Genomic DNA, 12,220 nt, shown 5'->3' on the forward strand with positions numbered 1-12,220 from the left:
AAGTGACCACTTTTTATTAAATTTGGGACTGGTTCAAGTCTTGAGAATAAAAATGATGTAGACAAATAAACACGTGCAAATACACTGCCAAAAAAACTTATTTTCTCCAGTAATAAAAATGGACACATGCTTCAGACTGACAAGAATAACAGCAGTATGACCGGCGTCTATAAAAAATATCAGTCTCAGAGATTAAGAATCGGTCCTAGACCATGGAAAAAGGGCTTTTCCCCACCCCTGTTATACATATACATGTACTTTTCTTTATTCAAATTAATATATCTATTTTGCATTATGAAATGTTATGGGTGAGTGAAGGGGTGTCAAATGTTACGTATCAATTTCAAACTATATCTGTGTATAATAATAAACAAAAGGAATATCTGCATTCAGATTGGGAATGTTTTAGTCCCCAGATACCGACTCCAAACCCTGAGTGAGTGCTCTGCAAGGCTCAATGGGTAGGTGTAAAGCACTAGGTAAGTATGAATAATAATGAAAATTAGAAACAAATTTTCTAATATTAATACAAATTTTATTATTTTCTAATATATATAAACCCATTAAAGGTTCCTGTTAACTTACAATGTACTTTGATCACACATTTCCTTTTACATGCAGGTGATAATAAGATTATTGTTTAAAACCATATTGTTGTACAAGACTGAGTCAAAACAATAAATCAGTTGGAAATGCATACATTGCCTTGATAGATTAGAAATGTCATGATACAGATGGATGCATATTTTGCAGATATCAAAATTTCTGTGCTACATTTCCATCACTGTCTTCAACCTGGTTGTCACAGTCTTCAATTATCAACATTATACCAGTCTGTATAGATGCTATATAGTGTCTTCTTCTGTTTCTATTTTCCAGCCTATATCAACGGCACTTGGTGTTACTTGGTCATATTCTACATTACAATCTGGTTGTTTGTATGTTGTGTATGCTTTATCAAACAATCCCTAATACACTTTTGATTCTGTCCTTTTTGGCACAGAACAAAAATATATCCTGGCAAGATATTGAAAATTGTATGAGATTGAGAAGTAAATTTCTCTCTTTCAAGAAGAAAGGGAAGAATTGTGATAAAAATAGGCGAAGTGAACATTTATTGGTACATTTTGTAATGTTTTGTCATGTCCTGCGTTCGTTCGGAAAGGCTTCAAATTAGACGCACGGTTCTGATTCCTGGGTGCACTGGCAGTATTACCCCCAGCATATACAACTCTACAAACATTTTGATTGTCAATACAGATTCAACGATACTTTCACCAATTTTAGGACCACAGTTGAGAGCAATGGAACTCCAGGGATCTCTAGGAATGCCAAGCACAAAATATAGTCTTCTGAGCTAAGGGAAACTTACTTGTATCCCTCAACTGCAACATTAGCTGCATGCAATAGCAAGCATCAGTCAACTTGAAAACACCGGATGGCATACAACCTTGGATATTTTTTAATATTTGTTATAAAAACACTTTCACTTCAAGTATATTTGTGTATACTGCCTTCCTTCATTCTTTGACTAGGAAAGTATTTAAATTGGTGATATTGGTAACCTGACTCAGAAAGGTTCTCAGTTGTTTTACAAAATATGTTGCTCTTAGTAAAAGTCCCACGATATGTATCAACCACAATATTAACACGTTTTGTGTGGCTTCCACATCATAATGCTTTATGTAATATTGATTTACCACCTCTGAACAAATAACACAATCACTGTTTACTACCTGGACCAAGTCAATCCCATCAACAACAGTTACACATTTTCTGTAAGACTCTGCTCATGTCAAATTCATCTGCAACGAGGCCCATGATAAAGGTACTAATGAAAGTTAAAGGATGTCTGGAAATTAAGTCAAAAGCAGTATCCACTGAAACTGCCTATGCAGTACAGATATTCTCAGCAAATGCATTCAATCAACATTGGATAAGGCTTACTACCAGTACTATGAAATATATTCATAATCCCTTTAAACGTTTGGCTTTGGAAACTTTTTGTGATGACACATTGATGTTCTGCTGTATCGTTTAAGCACCAGAATTTAGCCTTAACTCTGTTGTGACCTCTAGAGTCCGAGCATCTTTGTTCACGTTAACTTACATGTAGTGGTTTTTAGGAATGCATCCACAAATATTGTCAGACATCTGATAAAAAAAATATTGCCAATCTGAAAGGCTTCAAACATATCAGGGTGTTCAATTGGAAGATGGGTTTTATGCTTAATAAGTTGGTGTATATGTGCCATAATACAGCTTGTCAAAGCAGAGCATTGCGGAATCACTAACTTAATAGCCCTAAAGTGCAATTTTCACATGAGATGCTCGTAGAAGGCTAAGCAATGCATCTATGTAACTGTGAGGCATCAAAAATGCTGGAAAATGTCATTTCTGTGGAACAGACATTTGAATAAATCTTTCCAGAGATTGTTTAACTAAGCTAAAACTTGGCAAACTGTTAGGCTATCAAATTTCATTTGGCACAAGTCTTTAACCATGCTAGGTCTTTTCTTTGGTTGGCTTTTTGCCCAAATAGTAAACTGACCAGGCTGGTCTCATAAGACTATTAGAGCTTCATAATATACTTGTACATGGTTATACATCTTAAACTTTCAAGGACTCAACTAATTATGTCTTAGCAATCCTATACCCCAATACCTACATGTGTATGTACAAGCCTTGAAATCACCATCATATGATGCCTATAGCATTAAAAATGATTCCATTCTTAAAATAATCACAACATAGACATTGTTATGCCTTTGAAAAGTTATTGATTCATCAGTACAGCAATGGTTTGTAAAGGTAGTTTTATTGTCATGTGCTCTGGTTCACAATTGCAGATATACATGTAATCGTCAACTCTGAACATGATGTATTAATAGTAGGCAGGTATCTTTGAGATGGTTCATATTGCAGATATACATGTAATCGTCGACTCTGAACATGATGTATTGATAGTAGGCAGGTATCTTTGAGATTGTTCATATTGAATTATCTGGTACTCATACTGAATTCGGCCCAGCTTTGGATTTTTCATTTATCTGTGTTTGTCTGCTTTATTTGAGGTTATTTGTTTTCAAGCAACTTTAGCTAAATGTTAGGGGTTTTGTTTTATCATTGGTACAATCCATTATCAGTGACTGTGGTCCAACACATGTGCCAGAAACATAAAATTTCAAATATTTGCTCCACCAGTGAATGCCACCTCCAGTCTAACAATGTTGTTCAGAGCTAGATTCGTCTGTATTAAGCTAAATGGTGGTTGAAACATACTGAAGTGCTAACTCGTGGTAGCCTCTAGTTGCAGGAGACATAAAGCTCTATCATTTGTCTGGAATAGTTCAACACAATTATGAAGGTAGTAATGCATTAATATTACATTTTAGGAAATGTATACAGCTGAATCACTTACCAGTGTATTAATGCAATTAATAAATAGGTAAACTTGAATATAATAAAAATGTGTTGTTTTGATCTTTTAAGTTGTCAACAGTATGCCTATTTGGGTGTGGTCAAGTTATGATATGTTAATATCTTCCATGGACTCTGTATAAAGATAAAACTTTACTCAATAATACCTCTGTAGTCATGGTTATATTACAAAGATAACAATAAATACATTATCAGTATGGGTTATAAATCAATAACTTAGACTTTTAATCGGTTTTGGTCTAATGAGAGATCATTTTAATGACATCTCACCAACATATAATGTCAAATTCACTTCAAATGCAGGACCTAAGTAGTATTTAACAGCCTAATATAGATTTGTGTGCAATAAAACTCCTGAAACAGAAGATTTGAGGATGTCACCTTAAACTTCAAGTGAAATTACCGTCGAGAAATGGTGGAAATTGTATTACATAATGTATAAAACAAAAGTGTTACTTGAGACCCTAACCCTCTAGGGATGACACGATTGCTTCTATTTCTGAAAATCATATTCCACTAACATGCTTTCTCTTATTTTTGTCTCGCCCATCCTAATAAATATTTTATATTTTATTTAGTCACTGTTAACAATTCCATTGAAATATTGCTGTTGAGGAAATCGGGGTGGGTTATAAAATGTGCAATTACACAGCAAATGTTGTAACAAAACTTTATTTATAGGATGTAAATAAGAACTGGATGTCCAAATGAGCTTCTATTATAATTAGAACATTTAAAGATAATATTTGAGGTGCTGGGCCTAAACTTTGTTAAATTTCTAAAAAAAAAGAAAACTATGAATTGTATTTTGTAACATTACAGAAAAAGTGTTATATGAGACCCTAATCCTGAAAGGATTTCAATATTGGTAATATTCTCCAATCCATTGTCTCCCAATCCTCCAAGTTGTGTATTCCTAAGTGCCCTGAGAAATATTTGACAATGCCTTTCATATAGTCACCCTTTAGCAATTCTGTAAATATATACCTGTTGAGGAAATAGGTGTGGGTTATAAAATGTTTAATTACACAGCAAATCCTGCACCAAAACTTCATTTATAGGATGTAAATAATAACTGGATGTTCAAATGAGCTTATGTTGTAATTAGAACATTTAAACAAAATATTTGAAGTGCTGAGCCTAAACTTTGTTAAATTTCTACTGAAAAATAAAACTGTGTGAATTGTATTTTGTAACGTTACAGAAACAGTGTTACATGCATCCCTAATCCTCAAAAGATTTCAATATTGGTAATATATCTGAATTGTCCAGTCAATTATCTCCCAATCCTCAAGTTTTGTGTTCTTAAATGCCCTGACAAATATTTTACAATGCTTTTCATATAGTCACCCTTTAGCAATTCTGTAAAAATATAACTGTCATGAAAATGGGGGTAGGGTCACAAAACGGGTAGATACACACAGAAAGCTGTGAATCCTGCAATGCTATCATAAATTTTCTATCCTAAGGGATGTAGGCCTTGACAAAAATCATTATGTGTATTCGTCCCCTCAGATGGTACCAATCGACCCCTCTGGCTCATGGACACTATTAAAACTAATCGGTTCACCAAAATGAATCCTTTTGAATGACAGATTGGCATTATCTCTGGTTGAATTACATAAATAGCATAAAATAGAATAGATGTTTAATGACACCCGAGCACCAATTCATACCAGTCGTACCAATCTTTTATTCTACCAGATACTTGAGGGGCTAAATAAGGGATAGGCCTATCCGTAGTCAACTAACACACAACGATATATGGTAACCAAGCTTTCAAATATTTTAGTGGATGTTTTCTTTCTTATTTACTTGGAAGGACATGGGGGGGGGGGGGGGGGGTGAGGGGTTGAGGAGGCCTTGTCAGAGTCGCTAGCTCAGCTGCCCACCTTTAATTTTCACCCAGCGAGAACAATGCCCGGTCTTAACAGAATGCTGACATAATAAACATAAAATAATTATTATAATAATAAAATAATATAAATTAAAGGGAGAGTAAACTCAAACATGAGCCGTATGTGTTGGAAAGATGCATACCTGGACCACCAACACATACTGACACTTTAACAAATGAATTTTAGAGTTAATAAAAAAATGTGATTAGTCCTGCTAACTGGGGGCAGCCATTTTCTTTTGTTTTCGATGTGTCCAGTACTCTAGCTTGGGGCGAAGTGACATCCGCTCCGACCAACTCCTGTATGCACAGTGTAAACAGAAACAGTAAAACAACATAAATGATGTGATAATATAGGTCTAATAAACTATTTACCTAAATATATTTCAAGTTGCATTAACAGTACGAAATGGGGTTATATAGTATTTTTCTTTGTTAAATAATCCAAAGGAAAAATATACACTATTAGGCCTATTGGTATGCTACGTTGGAGCAAAAACGACAACCCACGATACCCAAATAATAATTTTCTTTTCTTTGGCACTACATAATTGGTCAGTTCTGTGATTTTAGATGGCAAAGTCTACTTAATCAATAGTTTTATCGAACTATTTACAGTAATAAATCATGTCCATTACAATTTTAGGGGTGACAGGTTATTACACAATAACCAGTTTGTATTTTTACAGCTAGACAGTGATAATTAATTGGCTCGTCTGAGTACCTATCAAATATACACCTGCCAATCAGGAATCACAGGTAGAGGCAACTAACAGAATGGACCAATTAACTAAGAAAACACTCCGTGTATCATTTCAGTCCATAGGTTAATGCCTGGACAAAACATATGGTACAATTATTTCGACTTGTTATGTAGCCACTTTGACAGTGGTGGTTTATTTTGTATTAAAAAATAATTGCTGGCTTACTTGGATGGATATTATTACAGAACATTGCTATGCATGCCTATTTTATCATCCCGCAAAAACCAGGTACATTTATTTCTCTAGTTCGAAGACTCATTCCTGACGTGGGGCGGGACGTAGCCCAGTGGTAAAGCGTTCACTTGATGCGTGGTCAGTTTGGGATCGATCCCCGTCAGTGGGCCCATTGGACTGGTATATCAACGGCTGTGGTATGTGTTATCCTGTCTGTGGGATGGTGCATATAAAAGATCCCTTGCTGCTAATCGAAAAGAGTAGCCCATGAAGTGGCAACAGCAGGTTTCCTCTATATCTGTGTGGTCCTTACCCATATGTCCGACACCATATAACCGTAATTAAAATGCGTCGTTAAATAAAACATTTCCTTCGTTCCTTCATTCCTGAATTTACGCGTTAAGTATTATGTAACCATCTGCTCACCAGAGGGCGTATTCACTGGAATGGAACAAAATGGCTGCACCCGTTATATATAATAGACATCACATTGCATATAATTACAGAACATTGCAATGCATGCCTATTTTATCATCCCGCAAAAACCAGGTACATTTATTTCTCTAGTACTAAGACTCATTCCTGATGTTATGTGTTAAATATTACATACCATCTGCTCACCAGACTGGATCCAGGCCATTCACTGGAATGGAACAAAATGGCTGCACCCATTATATATAATAGACATGACATTTAACTGTTTTATTAATTAAATGTAAGATTATACTTGTTGATATTAAGCAACAATGTGTATTGTATATCATTGAACATGCATACCAGTCCAAAAGCCTTGCTTAAAAATTCCTTTAAAGAAAAATAATTAAAGAAATATAAAATAAATAATATAATAATTTTAATTTAAAGATAAAATAAAAACATGATTTGCTGGATTGAAGGCAAACAATTGTTTTCTACCCACTACCCCACTTATTTTGGCTTGATTTGTGTTAAACTGATGCTAAAAATGTAAGCGCCTTTAAAAAAAATCCTGGGAAAAGGCCTGGCCAATTATCAGAGTCTAGAAACATGGGTGATAAAACCCTGAATTTATTGATAGAAATATGTTATTTTATTTCACTATGATCCTGATTTTGCAGCAAAGGTTGTTTTTATTAATTTATTTAATTAATACCAATGATAAATATCCCAAGGAGTCCATTAAAAAATCATGTTGCAGTTCTGGGCATAAAATGTAATGTAATTTCATTGCAGCCTACATACTGGATCCAGGCCTTGACCTTAACTTTTTTCAGTGGTAGCCCACGTTATAAAATCTGGTAGCCCTCAATAAAAATTGGTAGCCCCATAATTTTAATCAATAAAAAAAAAAATGAGAAAAAAGCAAAATAATTTAGGTTGGTTATTTAGGTGTTTAAGCATTTTGTTGATTGCAGAGTAACTTGATGTGCAAAAAAAATAATCTTGTAGCCCAGCGGACTACTAGGTTTAGACATCTGGTAGCCCGAGAAACAAATGTTTAGCCAAATTAGTCTGGGCTACCGCTAAGGTCAAGCCCAGGGAACCCATTATAGTTGGTCAAATCAAGGGGCGGGATGATCCACGGTCAATTTGGGATCAATCCCCATTGGCATCAGTGCACCACGACTGGTATATCAAAGATGTGGTATGTGCTATTCAGTCTGTGGGATAGTGCATATAAAGATCCCTTGCTTACGGTACTAATGGAAAAATGTTGCAGGTTTCCTCTCTAAGTCTAAGACTGTCAAAATTGCCAAATGTTTGACATCCAATAGCCGATGATTAATAAATCAATGTGCTCTATCATCGGCTATTGGATGTTAAACAAAACAAACTCATTTTTGTTGTTGTTGTTGTTGTTCAAATGGAATGATAGGGACAGGGATATGGTTAGTGTTAGACTTAGAATGAACATTCTGTTGTGGATATATACTGTACTTGTGATGGGACAAATTTCCAAGGAAAAAAAAACTAACTAAAAACTGGTTCATATGCAGTGCCTCAAAACATTTATGGGTTGCTTAAAAAAACCCAGTCAATTTGCATAACCTGTTTAGTGTTAAAACCATGTATACTAAGTCAAATTATAAACTTCACAATCTAAAATTTGAGAAAAGTCAACGAGTGTTGAAAGCAGGTATTTTTCAGGAATAAATATTGTATTGGCAATGTCTACACTCCATTTGAAGCCCATCACAGCCCACGTGACCCGATCCATATCATGTGCATAGCACCATTGAGGCAAAATTGGTTTTGCACGTGCCACTGGTCACGTGACTACAATAGCACACATGTTTTTATCGTTACTTGCTCACAGTAGTCTGACAAAACAAACAAACACATTAAAACTACATGTATATTTGTTACGGCCTGTTTCGATGCCACGCCTCACAAATGTGCAGTGTGAACGTGCCGTCAGCATGTTGCAAGCGGGAACGTCAATAGCTGACGTTGCATGGGCATTGGGTTGCAATTGATGGGCAATTTATGATCTGCAGACACGAGTACAACAAACAGGCACCACAGCTGATCGCCCCCGACCGGGTAGACCACGTGTTACGTCATAGGTAGATGACCGTCATGTTGTGTTACGTCACCTACACAACCGTTTCATGACAGCTACAGCAACCAGTAATGAACAATCCAAAATCAGCTGCAAACCGCTCACTTCCACGCACAGCGCCCATATGTTGGACCCATTTTGACCCAATTTCATCGACGTCAACGTCACTGTGGGCACAAAATCACTTGAGATGGACTCGGAGGGAATGGAATAAAGAATGGAATAGAGAATTTGCCGATGGCAGGCAGAGGGTTTGGAGATGATGTGGTGAACGTCATGCTCAGTGTTGTGTCGGTGAAGTTGACAGATTCGGAGGCGGAAGTGTAATGGTTTGGGGTGCTTTCTGTGGAAATGGACGTTCTCGACTTCTTGTCATCCATGGCAACCTCAACACTGCTGCATACCGTGACCAAGTGCTGGCCCAGGAACTTCTGCCCTTCATGGCAGCTCATGGTTACGGTCTGATCTTTCATCATGACAACGCCAGACCCCACATGGCCATCTTGACGAGGGATTACCTGAGGAGAGCGGGCATCAATGTCATGGATTGGCCTTCAAGGTTGCCTGACCTGAATCCTATAGAGCGTGTCTGGAATGTGCTGGGAAGACGCCTGCACACTCAGGAGCCCTCCACAGACTTTGCAGGAACTTGGTGCCTCATTAGTGGAACAATGGCGCCATATCCCTAATGCAGTCTTTACACACAACCACCAGTCAATGAGGAGGCTTTGCCTTTCAGTTGTGGGTACACATGGAGGGCATACGCGCTACTGAACCTGTGATTTCATCAGATGACCCTGCTTGTGAATTACCATTTTGACTGTTTGTGGTTTTGACAAATGCTGTGGGCGCATCGAACAGATTTTTGACTCAGCATTTATTCCTATTCTTTCTTTGGACGTCATACAATAAAAAAAATACCTTATTTAACACGTTCTTCTGTCATATTTGCTAATTAGCCAAGATGAAATTATTGTGAAGTTTTTAATTTGACTCAGTATACATGTATTTGATGCCACATATTTAACACATATTTAACTATATATATTTACACAACTAGACTTGCTAGAATTTGCTATTCATAATATTATGTAATTCTGTGAAATAAATGTTTATGTCCATGTATTTTCAGATGTTGCTGCTGTCTGATGCGATCGGGAGTAGAACTGAGAGTCTGATGGAGGTGGAGAATGTTCTCTGTTGGCTCGCAGACAACTTTAGGTGCAGTAGTTAACTTAATCTTCACTTTGGGAGGATGGGTACTTGAGGTTGCATAGTGCATTTGATAAAAAATAATCCTTTGTAAAGCCAACATTAACGTCCGCAAATGGTCAACTACATCATTGTTATCCCCATTCTAATTCAATAAATTTATGCATTAAAAAAACAAAAATGTGCTGCAAATGAATTTGACTAGTCAATCAAATTTTGCATTATATGCAGATTGAATTAAAATTTGTGTTCTTCTGTCTACAATTATTAAAACTCAGTTTGTTTAGGTACAAAAATGTTTGTTTTTTAAATGTTTACTCTTTCTGTGTTTGGTACCGGATGTTTTTTTCCTATATCAACATATGTGTCACAACTTGGATATCAAAGATTGGGTCTTTGGGACACTGCATATAAAAGATCCCTTGCTGCTAATGGAAAAACGTAACGGGTTTCCTCTGAAGACTGTGTCAGAATTAAAAAATGTTTGACATCCAGTAACTGATAAATAGTTAATCAATGTGCTGTGATAGTGTCATTAAACAAAACAAACGTTTGTTATGATATTTGTAGATTGTACATTACTGCCGAGGTTAAAGGTCCTTGTGTCCCTGTTGAAAGACGGGAGCTAACTCGAATGGTGGAGTCCACAGAGTCTGCAAGAATAAAGTTGTTTAAGAACATTGAGGTGAGAAATATTATCCTTCCCAACGAAGTCTGCAATATTGATATGACTCAAGTTTTGTTCAGTTTTATATAATATTTTATGGCTTTTGTTGTGCCGTTATGAATTAAAATTTTGCATTTAGTTATAATTAAATTTCCGTTATAGTCATTACAATTTAATGTCATCCCATTGGTCCAACCATAGCAATGCTAATTTGTACATTTTTCGATGAACATAATCACTTTATATTGGTAGTTTGTCTTAACGGTACTGAGCATTGTTGAAGAACCTAAAAATAATTCAAAATAAAATGTGAACTTTTAGCATCATTATTAGCAAGTATGTTTGAAATTTAATTATAAGTATTGTCTGTTATTTCTTTTACGTTAATCTGGGTATGAACAAAATAAATCATCTGCAGACTTCTGTAAGAATATAAAAGAAACAACAGACAATCCTCAGTTATTTTTCACAAACTGCAAGTCCTACCTCAGTGATATTTGGTTTATATTTATACATATGGATGTTAAAAAGAAAAATTTAATTACAATTTTAATTAAATTTTTTTGCTATTAATGTTTCTTAAGTTTAAATTAAACTTAATTTTGAGGATTGGGTGTGTTTTTGTTTGTTTTTTAACATGCATTGAGATATATACTATGGATGCAACTGGCAACAATTTCAAATATGTTTATGGCAGGTTAACAATTTAATTCCACAACATTTTTGTAATTATTTTATTTCAATTTGATTGCAAATCACTGAACGTTTTTTTGTTTTTGTTACAGAATTGCTCAAAGCAGACCTTGTCACGCCCCCTGATGTTTATGAATAAGTTCATATTGCCAGGTCGCGAGGAAGAAGTCACATTGCTGAATATTGCTTCTGGAAAACTGGATCATGTCAATCTCAAACATGTGGTGAGATCTCTTGATCTCTGTCTTATTAATAATTGTTCACACTGTAACCAGTGTTAAACAGTTTATGTCTGTGTGACTTTCTAGAACTCTCAAAATACATTGTTTGTTAACATTGTTAAGACAGATATGACACACAGAGAGAGAGAGAGAGAGAGAGAGAGAGAGAGAGAGAGAGAGAGAGAGAGAGAGAGAGAGAGAGAGAGAGAGAGAGAGAGAGAGAGAGAGAGACACACAGACAGACAGACAGACACACAGACACACAGACAGAGAAGAGAAAAAATAAATTATATATGAATTAATATGAAGCAGAACATGGTTTTTTTATTAGGCACAACTGGAATCAAAACTTAGTTTACTGTACAAAGAGCTGATCAGAATCCATGCACTTATGGTTGAGACAGAATCGGCCAATCACAAGCTGTTTTCATGTCATGTGACTACTGTGGTGAGAGAGAGGCTGAAGACTCAGATACTGAAATCCTGTGCCATGATGAAAGGTTGTGCTGATGACCTCATGGCCTTGTCCTTGCTCTATCCCAGTGCACCCTGGGTAAGAGTTGAGATGGTATTTATGATAAAAAAAGTTTGTATTGTTTAATGACAACA

At 35.9% G+C, this 12,220-nt stretch overlaps 1 protein-coding gene across 5 annotated transcripts in view; it reads left to right on the forward strand.

Moving 5' to 3' along the window:
* Positions 1-12,220, forward strand: part of LOC121382960 — a 50,577-nt gene that overhangs the window by 19,998 nt on the left and 18,359 nt on the right. For 4 of the 5 annotated variants that reach the window (XM_041512662.1, XM_041512655.1, XM_041512680.1 and 1 more), the window contains 4 exons: positions 9,951-10,039; positions 10,601-10,715; positions 11,483-11,614; positions 11,943-12,164. In XM_041512662.1, coding sequence (XP_041368596.1) covers positions 9,951-10,039; positions 10,601-10,715; positions 11,483-11,614; positions 11,943-12,164 — 558 coding nt within the window. Of the gene's footprint in view, positions 1-409; positions 462-9,950; positions 10,040-10,600; positions 10,716-11,482; positions 11,615-11,942; positions 12,165-12,220 lie in introns of all 5 variants that reach the window. The other variant, XM_041512689.1, reaches the window with a different exon arrangement.

The sequence above is a fragment of the Gigantopelta aegis genome, chromosome 2, assembly GCF_016097555.1.
Source record: "Gigantopelta aegis isolate Gae_Host chromosome 2, Gae_host_genome, whole genome shotgun sequence".
In the NCBI taxonomy this organism is placed as follows: Eukaryota; Metazoa; Mollusca; class Gastropoda; order Neomphalida; family Peltospiridae; genus Gigantopelta; species Gigantopelta aegis.